We start from the raw sequence: 20,343 nt of genomic DNA, 5'->3' as shown, positions 1-20,343 counted from the left end.
TCTTTTAATCCTGAAACAAGGTTTGATATTTTCCGGTCCTGATATTTTCGAGAATGTGGGCTGTGTAAACCTGTGATGGATATCAGTAGCTGCTGAAAATTTTGTTTTAGCAGAAGATTCCAAACTTTGGCTTTATGCCTAGCTCCATCCTTTGTGGAAGTTACTTGCTCAACCTCAAAGAATATGAATGAGGATAAGAAGTAGAAGCCTTTCCACTCATAAGAAGAGCACAAAGCAGGTCCACTTGGCAGAGGAAACTATCACCCATTCCTTTATCCATGTATGATAGATTTACATTGGCTAAACATCCGACACGTGTCAAGTCGTGGCATGAGGAAAGAAATCCCATTGGTATATTCTCTTAAGCTGTAAGCTGATCTCTATAAAGAGTCATATATTGGTAAAATCTGTTCTTGCATTTTGTTCTGTTGCAGTTTATATATTCACTCCAATCCTTCAGCTTTTGAACCATGTCAGCTTTCGTTGGAAAGTATGCAGGTACTTTCTTCTCTCTGGTACATGCATTTCATATCATACTTTATAATAATCTGCAACGTATTGTTAAGGGCTCGTTCAATATCACTTTCAGTTTCCAGTTTTTTGGTTTTAAAAGTCATGTGAATTAGATTGAATCATGAACTAAAAGATATTCACACTCATAGTAATCATATTGATTTTGAAAACTGACAACAAAATACCTAAAACTACTTTTTGATGTTTTCTAGATGAGCTGATCAAGACTGCCAAGTACATTGCCACCCCTGGAAAGGGAATCCTAGCAGCAGATGAGAGCACAGGGACTATTGGTAAACGGTTTGCTAGCATCAACGTCGAGAACATTGAGTCAAACCGCCAAACCCTAAGAGAGCTCCTATTCACTTCTCCTGGTGTCCTTACTCTCCTTTCTGGTGTCATTCTCTTTGAAGAGACTTTATACCAGAAAACCTCTGAAGGGAAGCTTTTTGCTGAACTCCTCCAGGAAAATGGTGTTGTTCCTGGTATTAAGGTTGACAAGGGTGTTGTAGATTTGGCTGGAACCAATGGTGAGACGACAACTCAGGGGTTCGACAATCTTGGGGCCCGTTGCCAGGAGTACTATAAGGCCGGGGCAAGGTTTGCCAAGTGGCGGGCCGTGCTCAAGATCGGGCCTACTGAGCCCTCTGAACTTTCAATTCAGCAGAATGCCCAAGGGTTGGCCCGTTATGCTATCATATGCCAGGAAAACGGGCTTGTTCCTATTGTTGAGCCAGAGATACTGACCGATGGGAACCACGATATAAAGAAGTGCGCAGCTGTGACCGAGACTGTGCTTGCTGCGGTCTATAAGGCTTTGAATGATCAACATGTTCTCCTCGAAGGCACCCTTCTCAAGCCTAACATGGTTACCCCGGGTTCTGATAGCCCCAAGGTGAACCAACTTCCTTTGCTCCTTAATTACTTTTTACAGTTTTGGTTACTTTACCTAAGTTTTGCCTATTAATTCAGTACTTTGGTAATTACCAACTAATTACGTATTGAAGTAAAGTAATTAAACTAGGGATATTTTGATATTTACCACCTTTTAAGTTTCAGGTTTTTGTATTGTACCACCTTATAAAATGTAATTTCATATTTACCACCTTAATTTTATCAAATGTTTTATATTCACCACCTTTTAACGGTTTTCATCCAATTTTTGGTCCATGTAAAGTTGTAAACCCTATTTTACTAACTTCTTTAATTGAAAACCTAATGAAAGAGGAGGGAAATTAAAGAAGTCAGTTAACCGGAGCTCACATGGATGAAAAATCAGGTGAAATCCATTAAAAATGGTGAATACGCAACTTTTCATAAAATTAAGGTGGTAAATATGAAATTACATTTTATAAGGTGGTAAATATGAAAAAAATCCTTAAACTAACCATAACAATGGTAGCCAAACAAGACTGATGCTAATATGCTATGCTTCTGTTTGACTGTTACATGGTTAGGTTGCTGCAGAGGTGATAGCAGAGCACACTGTGACAGCACTCCGGCGTACGGTCCCACCGGCAGTCCCGGGAATCGTGTTTCTATCAGGGGGACAGAGTGAAGAAGAGGCAACATTGAACCTGAACGCGATGAACAAGTTGGACGTGTTGAAGCCATGGACATTGTCCTTTTCATTCGGGCGAGCATTGCAGAAAAGCACACTTCAGATATGGGGTGGGAAGAAAGAGAATGTGAGTAAAGCACAGGAAGTGTTCTTGGCAAGGTGCAAAGCTAACTCTGAGGCTACTCTAGGTAAGTATGTTGCTGGTGGAAGTGGTGCTGATGGTGCTGCTTCTGAGAGCTTGTATGAAAAGGGTTACAAATACTAGGATTATTATTATATATACTTGGTTGGTAAATTTCCATGTTTTTTTTTGTTTTGTATACTATACTATAAGTTTCAGTGTTGCTTAATCCGAGTACATAGATGTATCCATGTATGTATCAAGTGTTTGGAAATTTACGGTATAAATGTTGCTCGTGTTTTACACGTCTCTTGTGTTGCATACGCAACTCGCTAACATGTGCGACGGTTTTATGTGACCAACTTCTTACCAAATAGTTTTACTTTATAATTAAATAGTTAAACAACCAAGTAATTATGTTCAATAATTATAATCAATCAAGTAGTTATACTTTTTAATCGAATAGTTACACTTTGTCATTATATAGTTATATTTATATACAATGACATCATCGGTCTTATGCATAAAACAGTTTCATATAAGACCCACTCTTAGACCTGGGTTGCATGTTGCACGACTATGGAGTGTGATTAGAGTTAGATTGGGACTTAGTACAATAAATATCCTCTCCACAGCTCTCCTCTCTCCCCTCCAAAACCGATATTCTAAATTTATTCAAAAATTTAGATTCTTTTGATTCTTTTGATTTAGACTTAGTACAATAAATAAATTGGATTTGATTCTTTTTAGTCCAAATCCAATCCGAATTAAGACTTAGTCCAAACAAAACCGATATTCTAAATTTATTCATAAATTTAGAATATCGGTTTTGTTTGGACTAAGTCTTAATTCGGATTGGATTTGGACTAAAAAGAATCAAATCCAATTTATTTGGATTTTGATATGGATTAGAATGAAAAGACCAAAACCTGAAAAAATTATTAGGTGTACCCGGGTACACCGTGCACACAATGGTGTTTTTATGCTAATTGGTGGTCCCTATCACATTTTTTCTTCACATGTAAGGAGAAAATTTGAGAAGATGTACGGGTGCATCTAATATGCTCTAACCAAAACCAAACTATTTCAAACAAGCATAGAAATCAAGTTGCTCCAAAAATTAATTCCAAAGCTATCCTCGTCCCCGCCGTCTCGCGGTGTCGGAAATCACCAATGATCTTGACGGTAAAAGTAAAGATTAAGTTAGGGCTTCCTATATGGTTTTAATTTTGGCCGAAATTAAAACGGGTCTAGCCTTTCTATTTTGGTGTTGAGTGTGGCTAGTCCGGTTGCTCTCCTTGTTGTGTTTGGTGTTGTTGGTTAGTACTCCGTATTAATTTCCTAGTGCTTAATTAGGCTTGTTTGGTTTTTGTTTGTGGGTGACCGGTGTAAATGTTATTCGTTGTATTTAGTAGACCCTTTTTTTTTTGGTATTGTTGGTCTTTGTAGTACCTTGTGGGTTTCCCAAATTTAGTTTGTTATTGGACGACCTATGTGGGTCTGTTCAACTGTGAGGTGTGTTTGGGCTGCTTGTTTAAAGTCAGGTGTTCCAATGACTAAAGAGTCAGCTAGCGTATTGGTGATTTGTTCCTGGTGTGTATACTGTCTTTGGTGGTGGTATGTTAGGATTTAGGTTGAAGGGATATGGTTTGAGGGGTGGATGTGGAAGGAGGGTTTCATATTCACGAGGGTTGGTTGCTCCTTTTAGGTTTTGCAATGAGAGGTATTCTCTTTGCATTCAAAATTTTAGATCGGAAGACCGCTCTCCAATTGTTGGGGGGTTCATAGCATGTCTACTAGTTTACATTTCTCCTGTTCTAAGGGGGTGTACGTAGTAGGTTAGTAATCCACCCACCGTACAAGGTTGGTTCAACCAGTTTGTGGATGATCTATCCTCCTATTTCTCTCTTTGGCGTTCATGTTCCACAGGTTAACAAGGGTTCTCCTAAGCGTTTATTGCTCAAGCATCAAGTGCAATGGTAAAAGGAATGCTAAAAATATATTTGTGGTATGTTTTGGCGCGCTAAAAACCCAATGTTGCAGTGTACAAGGTAGATTCAACAATAGAAGGTGGACAAACAAAGTACTCACTACCTTTCCGGCTTTTAATGGTTTGCATTTAGGCAAATTTGTAATATTTTGAATTTTAAAAGCCTCGTTTTAATTGCTTTGGTTGTGTAAGGCTCGTAAAGAACTTTGAAGCTTGTGTAATGTTAGTGTGTTGTGATTGGTGAACTCTTTTACTTCAATGTATGTTTTAACTGATGTAAAAAAATTGGTCCAAACCAAAAATCGAACTTTTAACACCGATCCTAATATGAATTAACCCTAGCAAAAAATAAAAACAACAATGAAACGACGCGTTTCATATCAGTATTTCTTTCCCCTGTGGTCTGTGTTAGCAACTCGTTCTCAATCTGCTACACAACTTTCTCTCTCTTCTCCAATGTCATCCATGTCGATTCCTTCATCAATCCGAGCAATTTCAACAAAACTTCCCCAATTCAATCATTTTCCGGCATCTTCAAAACCCTTAATTTCAATTTCTTATTCATCTTCTTCTCTTCCTTCCTCCTTCAAATCCATCTCTTTCCAACGTCTCCCCACAAAACCCCAATGTTCATCTTCGTCTTCATCTTCAACCTCTGTTGAAGCAGTTGAAGAACTCACCCCCAAACTCCAAGAAATCGTGAAACTATTCCAAGCAGCTCAAGACCCACGAGCCAAGTACCAGCAGCTGATGTTCTATGCTAACAATCTCCCTCCTCTTCAACAAAAATTCAAAACCAAGGAAAACAAGGTTGAGGGCTGCGTTTCGCAGGTCTGGGTTCGAGCTTTCCTAGACTCTGATTCTGGTTCTGATTCTAAACTTGTTTATTTTGAGGCTGATTCTGATTCTGTTATGACTAAAGGACTTGCTGCTTTGCTTGTTTTGGGTTTATCTGGTCATCCTGTTCCTGAAATTTTAAGGGTTTCCCCTGATTTTGTCACCCTTTTAGGGCTTCAACAGAACTTAACTCCTTCTAGGAATAATGGGTTTTTGAATATGCTGAAGTTGATGCAGCGGAAGGCTCTTCTTTTGGGGTTAGAGGCTGAGAATTTGAAACAAGGAGATAGGGTTTCTGGGTTGGATTCTCAATTGGATGGTGTTGATAAAGTAGAATTTGATGCTCCTTCAGGGGTGGAAGATACTGTTCTTGATGTGGGTAGGGGTGAAACTGTTGAAAATGGGTCGAATTCAAGTTCAGATGGTGGCGGTGGACCGGAGAAATTGGAATTAAATGGTTTTTCTGGAGTGGAAAGTTCTCATATTGATGTGGCTAAGAGTGAGAATGTTGCAAAGGAGTCGAATTCGAACTCAAATGGTGGTGGTGGATTGGGGAGGAGAGGAGAGAGAATTAGGGAGAAATTGGAGAGGGAATTGAAGCCTGTTGAGTTGGAAGTTGATGATATATCTTACCAACATGCTGGGCATGCTGGAGTAAAAGGGAGTGATGGAGAAACACATTTCAATTTGAAGGTTGTTTCTAATGAGTTTGAAGGAAAGAGCTTGGTGAAAAGGCATAGGATGATTTATGGTTTGTTGCAGGATGAGTTGGAAGGAGGTTTACATGCTTTGTCAATCATTGCTAAGACACCAGCTGAACTGGGAGGGGGAAAGTAGGCAGAAGAGGGAGTATTATTAGTCTGCATAAAGAGGTTCTCTTTTCTCATTTACCAATCTCGAACTTATTGTTTTTCCTTCTTTACCGGATAGATAAACATTGTACTTACTGCTTATTCATCGCGATTACTTTACCATGTGAAAATAATTTGTTATAATGGAATGAATAAATGAGGAGTAAAGTTTTGGTGGATACTTGAGATTTGATTATTGTTTATTCATGTGTTTCGTTCTTCATTCTCAGCTTGATTGCTTCAATTAGTGCTTACACCTTGCGTAATGTGTAGCTTCTGCTAGTATGGTGACTTGGTTATCTGTATCATGTGTACCGTGGACTTGATTCAGACATGCTGTTGTTAACTTAGTTATCATGAATCGTGTTAGAATGTTTTTCCTGTTTTTGTGGTATGGATTAGACTGGATGCTTGGATTTCTGTTGTCAATGCAATTCTTATAGTGTGGGATTCAACTTCTTTAGTTGCACTGCTTTATGGACTGCTCCCTGATTCTTCTGCTCCAAATTTCGATGGATTTGACCACTATGATTAATTATTTGGTTTCATCTCTTATGTGAGCTAGGCTAGTGACTTGTACAGAATTGGAACATATGAAACCTTCGGTATTTCCTCTGTTTTCGTCATAGAATTTTTTAGCAATCGATATTGAAATTCTCCCACTCTGTTTATGGTCCTTTCCTTTGAGCTGATCAGACCATAGAATCTGTGTCCTCTTCTCTCATATGAAACATATCTCAATGAGCCTGAACATATAAGGTCTGCGGCTAAAGTATGGCCTGTGTTTTCTTTAACAAACCAAACTTCCACAAATAATTTGTTCATGGAACTTGATTTTCATCAGGAAATACGAGTTTCATTTTCCGTGAATTATGTTTTATGCATAATTATATACAAGTGTTTGCTGGAAGGTATGGTTATGTAAGATATGAATACTAAGGTAATTTTTCTACCCCATTCCTAGAAGTTGCTTCCCATGTTCAATAGTAAGTTCTATGAAAGTCAGCAGGCAAAAGACAATGTAACTTTGATTTCTTCCTGGAACTTGAAGTTCTTATATACTTATATCAAACAAGGCCTGTTTAGATGTTAGTCTTAATGTTGAGTTGATTGTTGATGAACCATACCCAGTTAACCCTGTTTGAGAGCATCTGTAGTCACTCTAGATGCACTTATATAAATTACCGTCGGTAAACCTTCTGTAGAATGGAAAAGTTAGTCCAAGATAACTTAAAAAGAGATTTGCAGCTTGTATAATGATGACTTTTAGCTTTTGGAAAGTTGAGACAGCTGAAAAAAATAGTCTGTGTTGATTGTCAAAAAGAGGCCTTTGAAGCTACAATTTGCTTGAATAATCCTACAGTCAGCTTGTATTTTTGTACCAAGTGCTTTTTTTCTAGAAAATATTGTTTATTGGCACATGTACTTTTGATTCTTAATTTGTGATGGGATCAAGTTGATTTCAAGTACGAGGAAGATGTACTATAATTAGGAGATGAAACTGCTGAACTTTTGCCTGCTGATGAACCTGCAAATCAATAGGTTTAGCATTTTTGAAGTCTTCCCACAGTAGGCTAAAAGGTTTTGAGCTGAGTGTTGAGCTGATTAAGTTGTGCATGGTGATAGTATTTTGCATTGACAGAGAATGTAGGAGAATTGTTTGTAGTTTATATTGCAAGATCTTTTTTTTAATGAGCGGCTTACGTTGTCATTTTGTAGACATAATAAGATTACATCCTAGGAAATAGACTATTGGAAAGTTGGTTGGTTAACAAAAGCATAAAATGTACGACTCCTTGCAAATTTATATTTCTCAGTATTCTCACATAATGTGGAAGTTTGCTTGCCTAGTCTCCTCGGAAGATTGCAGCTTTTTGCTTGAAGTTCTACTTCACACAATCAACCAAATAGTTTTTTTGTACTTCCCAAGAATTTCTTTCTCTTGCGAATTACAGTTTCCTCTGTGGCCTTGAATGTAACTGAAAAACCACTGGATGAGATCTTAAAGCATCCTAGGCTCCTAGCTAACGGGTTTCATTCCTTGTACAACTAATTCTCTCCACTTTAGACGAAGATGTGGCTCTATCTCCAATGGGGTAATGGTGGTATAGTAGATGGGCTTTTAAACCCCTAAGAACTTAATAAAAGAAAATTTGTACCAGAACCTTATGACCAAGATGAAATGAGGAAATGAGGAAAAAGATCATAACCCCCCTTCCTAGTAGGATTCTTGTCATTTGATGGTTCAAATTTAGAGATTTGTTATATAAATTGACTCCTGAAGAGAACTACTTGTTACATAATAAGAAAGATTTGACAGCTTCATATGTTGAACTACCATTAAGTTCGGTTGCCATTTGCAACCTTCAGCAGTACTGGTAGGTTCAGAGCTATTTGATTGTGAATAATCTGATTCTGAAAGTAATTAGGTTCTAGGAACTGTTACTGATGCAGTTCCTACCTTAACTTAAGGAAGACCTACCTTAACTTGACTGTTGTTAGCTAGTTTTACAGGTTTACAATTCCATTACTCACTTAAGGAAGACCTACCTTAACTTGACTGTTGTTAGCTATCAGTTTACAGGCTTACGATTCCCCCAAGACTCCTCACTCCCCCCGCCCCCCCACTCAGTGCCCCAAATAGGAATCAAACCTGTCACAAGGGTGATAGGTTGGAATCTAGATTATTGACTCTTATCAGCTAATTATGTAATAATAGATATTGTGGGTATCCAAACTCATACCTGTTAGGTCTGTTCTCTTTTCTTTATCAGTGGATCTCGAATCCATTGTATCATGTGAAAGTGTATGCTTTCCACTGCTGAGATAAATCAGATAATGTAAATTGCAGATTTTCGTGTATTATGCTATCCGATTACATGACAAAACCATGTCATCTTCCACTTGTTTGTGCCCCTTTCCTGAAACTTCACTGTTTGTTGATTGGCAATTTTGTGGCTTTTTTTTTGAGTGAGGGAGAAACTGTGAAAAGAAGCTACCTTTATCAGATGTGCTTTGCTGTGTAATACAGGGGAATATTGATAACCTGTGGTAATTGAATGTTTATACTCCTAATAATTACTTTCTATTAGTAATTACTGTAATCGTTGAAACCAAGGGGAGATGCGAAGCAGAAACTGTTGATTCTCGTTGATGAAGTGAGAATATGAAAATTCTTGTTACGAATTTTCTAAACTTTCAAAAGATTTATATCGTTATGTACGGAGCAGGATTTTGTAAGACTGACTTCTGTACACCAAGACAGCTTCAGCAAAGCTAAGAGGTAATAGTGCCTAGAAATATAATTAAGATAAACAAAAAAAAAGGAAAGGAGAATAGAATAGAATAGAATACTTAATGTTCTCCACCATTTTTATCTTTTTTGGTGATGCAATTTCTAGCTACGAGAATTCCGCTAGGTGGACTGGTCATCTGTAATTGGCATCTTGCATACAACCAGTATGAGAAGCGAGCGATTCCCACTTTTGCTCTGACCCTGAAAGTCCCCCTGATATTATAGCTAACTCTGTTGCTCTGTACTTGTCTTTGGAGCTCAACTGCAGGATTGGGTGGCAGATAAACCAAACTCGATATCAAGTGAATGATCTCCAACCTTGCTTGTCCTGGTCTTTGACTAAACGGTGCCAACGCTCGAGTTGCTATTAGCCTGTCAATGAAGTAGAGTTGTACATTCAGGTAATCAAATTTAATAGTGATTTTCCTATTTGGGTTGGTGAAATTTGCTAGCAGGGTGAAGTCGCCGTTGAAGTTTTCAGGCGAGTCGAAGTAGATGACGTTAAGGCTTGCGTTGGGAACATCAAATGACGGGTATTTTGGCTTGACAACTAGGAAGATGATCAGAGTCGTGATCCCTAAGAAGATTACGAGGAGGCAGAACACGAGACAAAGGACCGCACTGCACCAAACTAATGGATGGGTCCGCCGATGCTGGTAAAGTAGAGGATCATTGCTTAACAGCCTAACAAAGGGCGCTGGTGAGTAATTCATTCTTGGACTTTTAAGGTTTACTGATTGCTTTGATATTGAAAAATGGTTTGGAGTTGTGTTGTTGTTATGTTGTCTTTGTGGAGGAGGTGGAAGAGAATGCATTATTTCAGAGTGATTAGACATGGGCAGAAATTGCTGGTTTATACCAATGCTTCGAGATGAAAGCTAGATGGGTTTTTTTCGTGGAACCATTGAGTTGTTTTAGAGTAAGCTGATTTGTTAGAAGAAATCTCTCTGTGGTGAAGGATAGAAATGAAGGAGATCTGGAATGGTTTATGTTCAAGAAGCTAAATATATTAGTGGATTTGGCAAAAGTGAAACAAAGCAAACAACTTTCACAACTTTTTATTTTATAAGAATTTAAAATAATTTGTTATTAAGAAGAGGGGAGAAGTAAGTGGCCCAAGAATGCTGCTTTATAGATAGATAGACAAAAGTTGGGAACTGGTAGGCAGATAAAGTCTTTCTTTTTTCGGTTTTTGAATTCGTTTAATTAGTCCTTAAGAAATTTGACCCACTATTGATCCACTGTGGAGGGGCTCACTATAAAGATGTTAGTTATGTGTGAATTTCTGAGGTCATGATCAGCAAAATGTGTGGTATAGATTGTCTTCAGGGTCTCCTACATAAACATTGTAGCCTATATAATATGGTATGTGGCAGAAAGCCAGAAAGTGTTTGGGTTCATCATTCATGATATTTGCTTGTTATTTATTTGAAAAGCATTACAGTATTTGTTTGCTGGATCTAATATTATATATATGGATCCTAATATCTTACAACTGGATATACCAGATGGGAAATGAGCAAACAAGTACGGAGTAAAACTTTCTTTTGTTGTAGGACATACCGTACCCCGAGTCTGCAAATCATACAAATACTCGTATTAGTATAACTCGGGTACAGTGATGTCCGGCTGTTGTGGATAATTTGAAGGATCGGTTAATTCAGAACTTCTTTTACATTATAATACTACGGAGTACTTTCTATGCCTCATGTACGGCTCCGTTTGGTAAGGTGTAAAACGTTTTCATGGAAAACGATTTCCTCCTTTTTAATGTTTTACGTTGTTTGGTTTGGTAAGGAATGGAAAAAAAAAATCCGTAACTCCCTCAAAGGTGGAAAAACCTTTTCCGTTTCAAAGGGAGGGAATCCCACCTTTACTCCTTACCTCCCTCTCCCTTCTTCCCCTCAATCTTCACCATCTTCTCCCATAAAGGAACCAAACAAAGGAAAACTAATTTCATGGAAAATCGTTTTCCATTGAAAAAGTTTTGCACCAACTCGAAGTTCAAACGGAGCAAATGACGTGGGGCAGGCTTTGCTAAATATTACTTCCTCTGTATTTTGAAGGGGTCTTGCTTGGAGCCTTTCCTGCAGGAGTTTTGCCCTTTACTGTGATAGGGCTTCTCACCTCATGTTTTCTGTCAGACCACAGGAAACTTCCGCATGTATACTTTGTGGGAAGATGATCGACATATGCATAGAACTGAAGATGAATTTAAAATTTATCTCTTGATCCACTTTAGTGAAGAATACCAGAGTCTAAGGTTGTACTATTTTCAAGATCCCAGATCCCAGGTTGCTTGTATGCGTGCAGTATAACTGTATAAGTACCTGGCTGTCCAACAATTTTCAACCTTATGTGATCAACTCTGTGGGAACTAAGGACAGCAAGGAATAACAAACTTTTTCGGAATGCTTCGATAAGTTTCAGGTTTATTTTGTACCAAGTGTCTAGTTCAATGAAGATACATACGGTTTCTTCATCCTCACTGGGATTTCTTCATCCTCTGGGTTTTCACTTGGTTTCCTTTTGGTACCGTATAACCCTCGTCATCAGCCAAAGCATCCGTTGCACTCTAATACTAACCAGTCGGGACTCGTCGGAAAAGGTGGGTGTGATTTTGGTTTGCTTCCTCCGCTATCCAAGCGCCTGTCTTAAATGTGCGGAATGGGCTTTTTCAATGCACCTTCAATTAGACCTTCAATTAGAGATGGCCAGTAGGTCGGGTCTGACTCTGCTCATAATTGGTCACGTGGGACGGACCCACTTCTGACCCATGACACAACCCGTGTAAATCGGATATTTTTCTTGATGTGTCGTGGGTCAAGTTTTTTTTAACACATCCCATTTTGACCTATTCATCGAATCTGACACAACCCACCACGGCACACCTGATCCACACAACACACGAACCCAACCCACATAACCATGTGACCCACCAGATCCGTCATCCTAAATTAAAATGTTTTAAATGCTAATAAATTTTAATTTTATTATTTAAAACTTTAAATGTACTTTTACGACATTTATATGAGTATGTGAATAACATAAAAATTAATTCATTTAAAATTCATATAAAATTTATAACTTTTTAACGCTTAAGTATCGTCCAAACCATCTAACCTTTTGGACCCTTTGCAGTCACACCAAGCCCCAAAACATGTAGTAACCCACAAAACACATTTGACCCACTCGACCCGCACAACACACCATGACCCACAACTCACGTAATCCACGACCTATCATGTACTGTATTCATTCTTTCCGACACAACATACGGCTCGACCTACCCTAAGTTAACTGAGGCGGGACGTGTGTTAATAATCCCCGATCTACGACCCCCCAAACCCACCCAAGACCCATCCAAGTACCCAGCCCGCAACGTTGACCATCTCTGACTTCAATCAATATAAATCTACACATACTCTGTCAACCTTATTACTTTACTTTCAAGACAGTGCTTCAACGAATGTGGAGGTTTTTTGGACGTTCTAGAGTATTTCAAACAAAGCGCAATGTTATCAAGACTGCATTATTTGCAAGGTGGATAGAAATGTGGTTTTACAGCACCACATCATTATTATTATTATTGCAAGAAAATCAACTCATCTTTCTCAGATTTTTTTTTTTTGGTGTTAGCACCGGTTCATTCTTAGGGCCAATCCGGATTCGGAGCGAATTCTGAGTGGTTAGGTTCCAATCCCCTTCCAATTGTTGTTGCGGGGGATCGAACACGAGTTCTCCCTACCAAGTTCAGCCCCAATCACCACTGAATCAACAAGCAATTGGTATCTTTCTCAGATTTTATGACAAACAACATGTAACTCTTAAAATAACACGTATGAAATATTTATTTATCCGACTACTTATATTTTTTTGATTTATGTGTTTGTTTTATTGTATGTCATGAGACGAGAGTCAAAACTCAAGAGTGAGAATTTTTTTTTTTGTAACGGAAGACTGGGAGAGTGGGAAGAGTGACCCTTCATGTACCGTGTACACGACCAAGGTTCATATTCCGTACGAGGAAGACGTAACGTCAAGCCCACAAAATTAGTATTAAAAGTTTAATAAAAATATTTAATTTTGGCAAGAACACGACACAATTGGTCCACTTTTCGTGAGAGGTTCTGTAAATAACTTTTTTTAAAAATAGCAATAAAATAGAGCGCCATTGCCATTATCGTAGGTGTGTTCGGGATTGCTTTGATTCTGCAAAAATGGTGTGTATAAAGAAGATGATGGAAAACGAAGAAGACGAAACAGAGAAATGGTTGAACAACGAGTACTCATCTTTTCATCAAATACTGCTTTTGGGTGAAGGAGATTTCTCTTTTGCGTTGAGTTTGTCACTTTCGTTCGCTTCTGCTTCCAACATCGTCGCTACTTCACTTGACTCTTATGGTCCCTCTCTCTCTCTCTCTCTCTCTCTCTCTCTCTCTCTCTCTCTCTCTCTCTCTCTCTTCATTTCTAGGGTTTCTGCTTCTAAACTTATTATGGATTCTCGGGTCTTGTTCATTCCAAATTAAATAATTGCTCGACTTTTGTTTCTTTTTGGGTCAACATCCATCATTTTCCACTATTTAATTGATTGGATTTTGGAGTATTGTATTTTGTCATCATCTTTGTACAATTATACTGTAGTTCATGCTCCTTGATTATCTCCAAATTCTGTATAAATTCATACTTTTTTTTAATAATTTGTGTCAATTTCACTCTTAATTTCTAGGTTTCAGCTTAAATATAACTAAATTTGAAGCTTTGTTTACTGAATCACATTACATTATGAGTATCCTGTCAATTCAGGGCATCTAATTTAACAAAGTTTCTATTTTTAGGGTTGGATTTTGGATTGATTATTGTTTCTCGGATGCTTATGAATTTGCTTTTGGAATTTGAAATGTCACATGTGTGGAGTTCATAATTTTTTTTTCTTTTTTAATTTGTGCCAATTTCACTCTTAATTATTTAGGTTTCAGCTTAAATATAAATAGAAACTTTGTTGTGAATCACATTACATTATGAGTAGCCTGTCAATTTATGGTAGGTAATGTCTCTAATGCTTATGCATTTAATTTTGGTATTTGAAATGTCACATGTGTGTATGATTTCTTTGAAACCGAAGATTGATTTGTTAATCACTTAATCATGTACCAGATCGAGTAACCCTAGAGTGGAACGGTCATGTTTAACATATTTCAATAGAATTAACAAGTTCATAGTGCTCCGTAATAATTGTGATTTTAACATAGATACTCATGATTTTGTATTGTTGTTTCTAATTACGTACTCCGTATTTTTGCTTCTGTGATATTTGTTGTTTAACCGATGTGTTGGTGGACGAAGAACTTAGCAAGTTAGCCATGATTGACTAGCTTTATATTAAACTCCGTATATGTATATGGTTGAAAACTGAAGATTACTTACCTAAGTTGTTTTCAGTAACACTGAGTTAGTGAGTTGCTGAATCTTTAGAGTGACACGGATTTTCCTAGCCGTTGTTTTGATCTATCTTAAACTAACTAATTACTTATTTGGATTTAGTTTGATCTCTTTATGGAGTAGCATTTATAACAATATGAACTACTGAAACAGATTCTTTGATAAAGAAGTACAAGAGAGCAAAATCAAACTTGGACTTGCTGGAAAAGCTAGGAGCTTCCCTTATACATGAGGTTGATGCAACTAAAATGAAGCTTCATACTGATCTCAAGATGAGGAAGTTTGATCGTATTATCTTCAACTTTCCCCATGCCGGCTTCCATGGAAAGGAACAGAACCTGCATCTCATCAAGTAAGCCTGCTATCTTCCTTTGGTTGGGTTGACCATGTGGTAGTGAGTTAGGGTACAAGCAACAGATACAGAATCATTATATTAGTACCATTTCTTCTGTTTGTTGGTCTTCCAATCTGATGTAAATTTGCTGCATTCTCTCATGCTTAAGACACTATGTTCATTATTGTCCTAAAATTGTCAATTATAGTTTAAAGTATAAAACTTGAAACACATTGTTTGTATTTAGCCAATTTCTGTTGCGTTGCATAGTTACATTACAACATATAATTCACCCTTCCATGTCTGCGTGTAACAATACTTATCAAGGAGAAATTTTCGGGAGAATTGAATTTCATCTATGAAATGAATCTTGCTTCTATGTGATGCTATTCAGGCAATACTCTATTTTCCATGTTGGATTTGATATATACACAAGATTTGCATTTATTAGTTGTATTGACTATTGAGCAATGATCTTTGGCTTTTGTTGACATTACTTGGGTGTCTTCAGCAAGCACAGGAGGCTTGTACATGACTTTTTCAGCAATGCAAGTGGTATGCTGCGACCCAATGGTGAAATCCATGTTAACCACAAAACATCTGCTCCATTTTCTCACTGGAATCTCGAGAAACTTGCCTCTCAGAACTCGCTTTTACTGATCGAATGTGTTCCATTTAACATTCACGACTACCCTGGTTATAACAACAAGAGAGGAGATGGGTTGAGATGTGACGAGCCTTTTCGTTTAGGAAAATGCAGCACATTCAAGTTCATTTTCTCACCAGAGTCTAAGAAAATGTCCACTAATCACACTCGAAGGGACTCAAAGGAAAATCTTCCTCATCAAATACAGAGGATTCTGTTTCAAGAACACAATCATGAAACTAGTTTTGTTCCGAATCACCCAATTAATCTTTTCTCCAGCCATTTAGGATCTCCAGTCCGCGACAGGTTCAGAGAAGACGTTGCTTGGGTATTCGACTGGTATTTCACTCATGTGGATGAGACCTTTGGGGTACGCGAGGAAATGGAGGGCTACCATGTCTATGAAGGTGTAAGACGAGGCTATGACAGATACGTTAAGTTGGCTTCTTGTAGAACTTCACCCGACTTCATTGTTTTTCTAGAGGAGCTCCATGGTTTGAGTCTTATGAGGATTGAGAGGTTAAAGCAGAGTTTGGAAGATATGTCTCATTATTAGTTCTAACTGGCGAAAACAAGGGTCGCAAACTTAATTGTTCTTTCATGATCTGATGGTTTTTGTGTACAATTTTTTTAGTCAGGTGAGGGTGTATGTTTATAGTAACTCCACCTCCCACCATTCCCTTAACCCAAAACGCAGCTTAATTAGGTTCTGCTGATCAATAGATATGATCATGCTGTTTTGTAAAAAGAAGCTTAATTAAAGCTTAAAAGCTTATCCTTAATTTGTAGCAATCTTTTGGTTTTGTAGAATATCTTTAAAAATCCGGTATGCTGAAGGGAGCTAGCTAGCTAGCTCGTCTTTGATCCGGTGCACTGGTTTCTTTTCAGTAGGGCTTGCCCAAGATTCCTGCATGCTTCAGATTGCCTGTTGAGCTACGAATCTACGATGTTTCATCAGGATGATATTAAGATATTTGCGTGGTTTGTTTTCTTTCCTTACAATACCAGAAAGGGGATAAAATGAATAAATGATTAGAGTTTGTTCATTAGAAGTTATAATGTGAAGGGGAAAGTAAAAGGAGCAACGGGTAGAATCTTTGACAGTAGAGCACCGGAAATGAGAAGATTTTAGGCACCTCTGAGATGGCGACAACTGACGTGATTCCACTACCACTACTCTTTGTTAGTGGTGGGTAGTTTAATTACCCGGTGGGATTATCATGACTCCGGAATAAATTCTACTACCTTGTTTCCCTCAAATAAAATAAATTCTACTACCTTAGGGCTTAGGGGCATGTGAGGCTCAACAATTATCAAGTGAGTAATACTCAAAATAATGCAAAAAAATACACTTTTCTATTTCATAAGCATTTTCTATGCCACTAAAAACAAAGTGAAGTAAATAGATTTTTTAATTTTAAAATAAAAACAAATCATTTCACAAACTATATCAATCATAATTTCACAAAATAGGTTTTGATAACTTGAGGGCGCCGTCCAACAACTAGTATCCATATAAAAGGTCTAAATGTTTTGAAATTTTACTTGAATTTTAAATTGTTTAAAAAATAATACCCCGTATAATTTTTCACTGTATGAAATTAAAGAATGTCATAGTCTCACAAAGTCACACATATTAATAGGAGCCACTGCACACTGAAATACTCCAACAACAAGTTACTCCGTAATATAAAAAATAAATAGATGATGTATAAGTATCTGAAATAGAATATGATTTAAAATATTTCCATTTATATCTGTAAGATTCCAAATTCACACAATTATCCATTTTTATGAATGCTAATTAAATCCTAATGCCTATATATGAATTCAAATATTCTATGCATCCCATTTACATTTTTGTGGGGAGAATATATAAGCATATAAACATTTTTCACAAAAATAATTATATATTACGTAAAATGAGCTAGAAACATTATAATTAGCATCTTATATAGTTTCAAAAATAATAATTACATCTTACGTATTAGGTGCATTGCAGCTAAGCCTATATTCCTTATTTTGGTAACTGTATTACTGTATATTAGCTAAGCCTATATTCCTTGTTATGATAACTGCATGTGTATATGTAAGAACAGTAATTTTTTGTAAGAATTAATGAGAATCTGCTTTCCTCATTTCTCTGAAAAACTTTTATCAACAACAACAAAGAAAATCACACTCAATTTCTCTCTCCTCACTAAACTCACTCAACCACCAGCTATGGCAGTGGAAAGACTCACCGTGAGAGTCTCCACCATCCTACCATCCGCCACCGCACAAGGCATCTTCGACTTCCTTGAATCAAAAATCAAAAAAGGTACAATATTTGCCATTGAAATCTTCACCGAAAATAAGAATCAAGGGTTTCGAATTGTACCCGACCATGGCGCCATTGGACTTTCAATTCTTGTACCTTTTCCGATTTTTGATTCAAGGAAGTGAAAGATATCTTGTGCGGTGACGGTTAGTGGGATGTTGGAGACTCTCACGGTGAGTGAAAGTTTTATAAATCATTTTGATGATATTTTTGAGGCTTTTGGGTGTTACTTTGATGAGCAGTCTCCTACTCTCCTGCTATTCTTCTCAAGGTGAGTTTCGTCGTTGTGTTCTCTCATTTTGGTGTATTGGGATTTGGGAGTCGTAGAGCCACTGGCAATGGTCCGGCCCAAACCCACTTTTTTAGAGGCGGATCCAGATTTGTTGGGTCTAAAAAAAATCAAATTCAGACCCAGATTCACTGGGTTTAATGGGTTTAGGGTCGGATTCGGGTCCTAAATGGGCCTAAATTTATTTCTTTTCCAAAAAAATTTGTCCCTCATTTTTTTTATCTTACGTAATTTTTTCGCCTATTTTTGTTTGTGAACTTAATGTTGCTTTATTAAAACCACTAAATACAGAATATTCGTTACTTTTGTTTAGGAAAAAAATAATCATATTAGGCTTGTAATACAACAAATATTAAAGTTTATAATATTATTATTTATATGTCATGTCAAACAATTTTTAATAGTTTAGTATCGTAAAAAACTGAATAAAGTTTAGCACATAAAGATTGAATTATATTTACATTTTTATAAAAAAAATTTAAAATTATATATATGGGTCGAATTGGACCGGATCTGGGTCTTTAGACCCGCCCCATTAAACAAAGACCCAAGTCCTCCCCAGATCCACAGGGTCGACCCTCAAACATGGACCGGGTCCAATCGGATCTGGGTCGGGTCTTGGACCCATTGGCCATTGCCATCCATACGTAGAGGCCTAGAGGGTACTACCGTACTAGGTAGTGATGTAGCCGGGATTTGATTTCAAGTTTATTAACAAGTTATGTTTGCTCTTTGTGAATTGTCTCTTTAATTAGTGCTTAAAATTTTAGATAGATGAATTATGGATTGTGCTTACCTTTGCATGTGTGATAATTAGATGAGATTTTTACTTTTAGTGGTTTGTTTGGTAGGTAGTAATAAATGCCGGAAATGGAATTGAATTTGCATGTAACTTTGTAAGTGATGGTAATGTTCTTGGCAATTTTTTTATTTATATATGAGATTATGTGGATTTCGTTTGGATTGTGGTGGTTTGATTCGTATGTTAGGGTTTTGATGACATTTTAGAAGGCTGCCGCTTTTTGTTACACTTTATTATTTATTTAATAGGCCCTGGTTACTCTGTAAGAAGGTTTTTGCTAGTACAAGGTAAAATTAGCTCAACGCATTGTGTTGTATATATCAAGTTAAGAATTGGCCATAGGTTTTTCATAAAAACTAATGTGTACTGCAATGTTAAATTTAAACTTTTAGGCACATCATGCATATGTCACTTTGTGCATATATGTACAATTCATGATATGTGTGATAGAAGAAGTGAATTTGTTTATGGAAATAGCATGCATAAGCAGCAAGCTTATAGCCATTATTGGTGAGAAGGGCACAGAAGAAGACGTGACGGTTCTTTCCCCATAGGTGAATGCTCTACCTTCAAGTTCCGCAAACTTTGATCAGTGATCTCGCTTTGTATTCAATGTGAACGTAATTTTGATAGTGGTGCACGTAGAGGTATGTGCACCACGGTCCACTATCTAAATTGCGGGTGATCACACCATATCACCAATATCATCAAATTGATGCAATGGTTTGTTTGGTGATTTTGATTATACCCTCTAGCTCAAATGCAATTAGTAATTGCTAATTGCATTTAGTTGGTTTGAGTTGTAAGGCCAGCAGAAGCTGGGCTACACTGCGCCCGAGTGGTGGTGAATCTAAGAGTTTGTCTGCGGATGGGAGATCATTGTGTGCAAAATCACTGCTTAATTTTATTCTGATGATAATATCATGGTAATTTTTGTAAAGAGAAACTACTCTTAGTAGTATGGTTTATGGATTCTGTTTAATTATCCTTAATTTGTTTTCACTAGGATATATTTTTTTGGGTGTAAATGAGCCACAAGGGTGGAGATGAGAATCGATCCCAGGATCACCTGGAACCGGGATGGAAGCTCTAACCAACTGAGCTATCCATCACTCTCTTCACTAGGATATATTTGCATGAATTTGTAACAATCTTTGAAAGCCCGGATGCTGAATGGAGCTAGCTCTTTTGAAAATAGAATTGTAAAAAAGAATGAAGAAAGCATTACCAAGAAAATATAAGATTGTATTGATATTATTTGAATGAGTGAAACGATAGACAATAATGGATTACAAATAATGTTTATTAATTCATACTATATATATATATATATATATATATA

General features: G+C 37.2%; 4 protein-coding genes and 1 long non-coding RNA gene across 5 annotated transcripts; 4 read left to right on the top strand and 1 right to left on the bottom strand.

The window, feature by feature from the left end:
- Positions 1–116: 116 nt before the first annotated feature.
- LOC110782089 (fructose-bisphosphate aldolase 5, cytosolic) lies at positions 117–2,500 on the top strand. Its single transcript, XM_021986172.2, has 3 exons — positions 117–498; positions 726–1,408; positions 1,971–2,500. The coding sequence occupies exons 1-3, from the start codon at positions 471–473 to the stop codon at positions 2,337–2,339; spliced, it is 1,080 nt and encodes a 359-aa protein (XP_021841864.1). The 5' UTR covers positions 117–470; the 3' UTR covers positions 2,340–2,500.
- A 2,030-nt stretch (positions 2,501–4,530) lies between these two features.
- Positions 4,531–6,052, top strand: LOC110782088 (sufE-like protein 1, chloroplastic/mitochondrial). The gene has a single exon (XM_021986171.2). The coding sequence runs from the start codon at positions 4,546–4,548 to the stop codon at positions 5,857–5,859; it is 1,314 nt and encodes a 437-aa protein (XP_021841863.2). The 5' UTR covers positions 4,531–4,545; the 3' UTR covers positions 5,860–6,052.
- A 3,091-nt stretch (positions 6,053–9,143) lies between these two features.
- On the bottom strand, positions 9,144–10,257 carry LOC110782090 (uncharacterized protein At1g08160). Its single transcript, XM_021986173.2, has one exon. The coding sequence runs from the start codon at positions 10,002–10,004 to the stop codon at positions 9,228–9,230; it is 777 nt and encodes a 258-aa protein (XP_021841865.1). The 5' UTR covers positions 10,005–10,257; the 3' UTR covers positions 9,144–9,227.
- Positions 10,258–13,146: 2,889 nt separating this feature from the next.
- On the top strand, positions 13,147–16,382 carry LOC110781956 (heavy metal-associated isoprenylated plant protein 41). The gene is made up of 3 exons (XM_021986004.2): positions 13,147–13,572; positions 14,764–14,962; positions 15,456–16,382. Exons 1-3 carry the CDS (start codon positions 13,389–13,391, stop codon positions 16,144–16,146), a joined length of 1,074 nt encoding a protein of 357 aa, XP_021841696.1. The 5' UTR covers positions 13,147–13,388; the 3' UTR covers positions 16,147–16,382.
- A 1,304-nt stretch (positions 16,383–17,686) lies between these two features.
- On the top strand, positions 17,687–20,341 carry LOC130467172 (uncharacterized). The gene is made up of 2 exons (XR_008927330.1): positions 17,687–18,181; positions 19,394–20,341. It is a non-coding gene; the product is annotated as an uncharacterized lncRNA (long non-coding RNA).
- Positions 20,342–20,343: the final 2 nt, after the last annotated feature.

Source organism: Spinacia oleracea, chromosome 2 (assembly GCF_020520425.1).
Source record: "Spinacia oleracea cultivar Varoflay chromosome 2, BTI_SOV_V1, whole genome shotgun sequence".
Classification (NCBI taxonomy): domain Eukaryota; kingdom Viridiplantae; phylum Streptophyta; class Magnoliopsida; order Caryophyllales; family Amaranthaceae; genus Spinacia; species Spinacia oleracea.
Note: the sequence above shows the minus strand (reverse complement) of the source record. Positions and strands in the feature narration are given on the sequence as shown.

Coding starts and splice junctions, on each gene's coding strand:
- LOC110782088 (XM_021986171.2), top strand. CDS start 4,546: ATGAAACGACGCGTTTCATATCAGTATTTCTTTCCCCTGTGGTCTGTG.
- LOC110781956 (XM_021986004.2), top strand. CDS start 13,389: ATGGTGTGTATAAAGAAGATGATGGAAAACGAAGAAGACGAAACAGAG. Junction 13,573..14,763: donor TACTTCACTTGACTCTTATG/GTCCCTCTCTCT, acceptor CTACTGAAACAG/ATTCTTTGATAAAGAAGTAC. Junction 14,963..15,455: donor CAGAACCTGCATCTCATCAA/GTAAGCCTGCTA, acceptor GGGTGTCTTCAG/CAAGCACAGGAGGCTTGTAC.
- LOC110782090 (XM_021986173.2), bottom strand. CDS start 10,004: ATGTCTAATCACTCTGAAATAATGCATTCTCTTCCACCTCCTCCACAA.
- LOC110782089 (XM_021986172.2), top strand. CDS start 471: ATGTCAGCTTTCGTTGGAAAGTATGCAG. Junction 499..725: donor TTTCGTTGGAAAGTATGCAG/GTACTTTCTTCT, acceptor GATGTTTTCTAG/ATGAGCTGATCAAGACTGCC. Junction 1,409..1,970: donor CGGGTTCTGATAGCCCCAAG/GTGAACCAACTT, acceptor TTACATGGTTAG/GTTGCTGCAGAGGTGATAGC.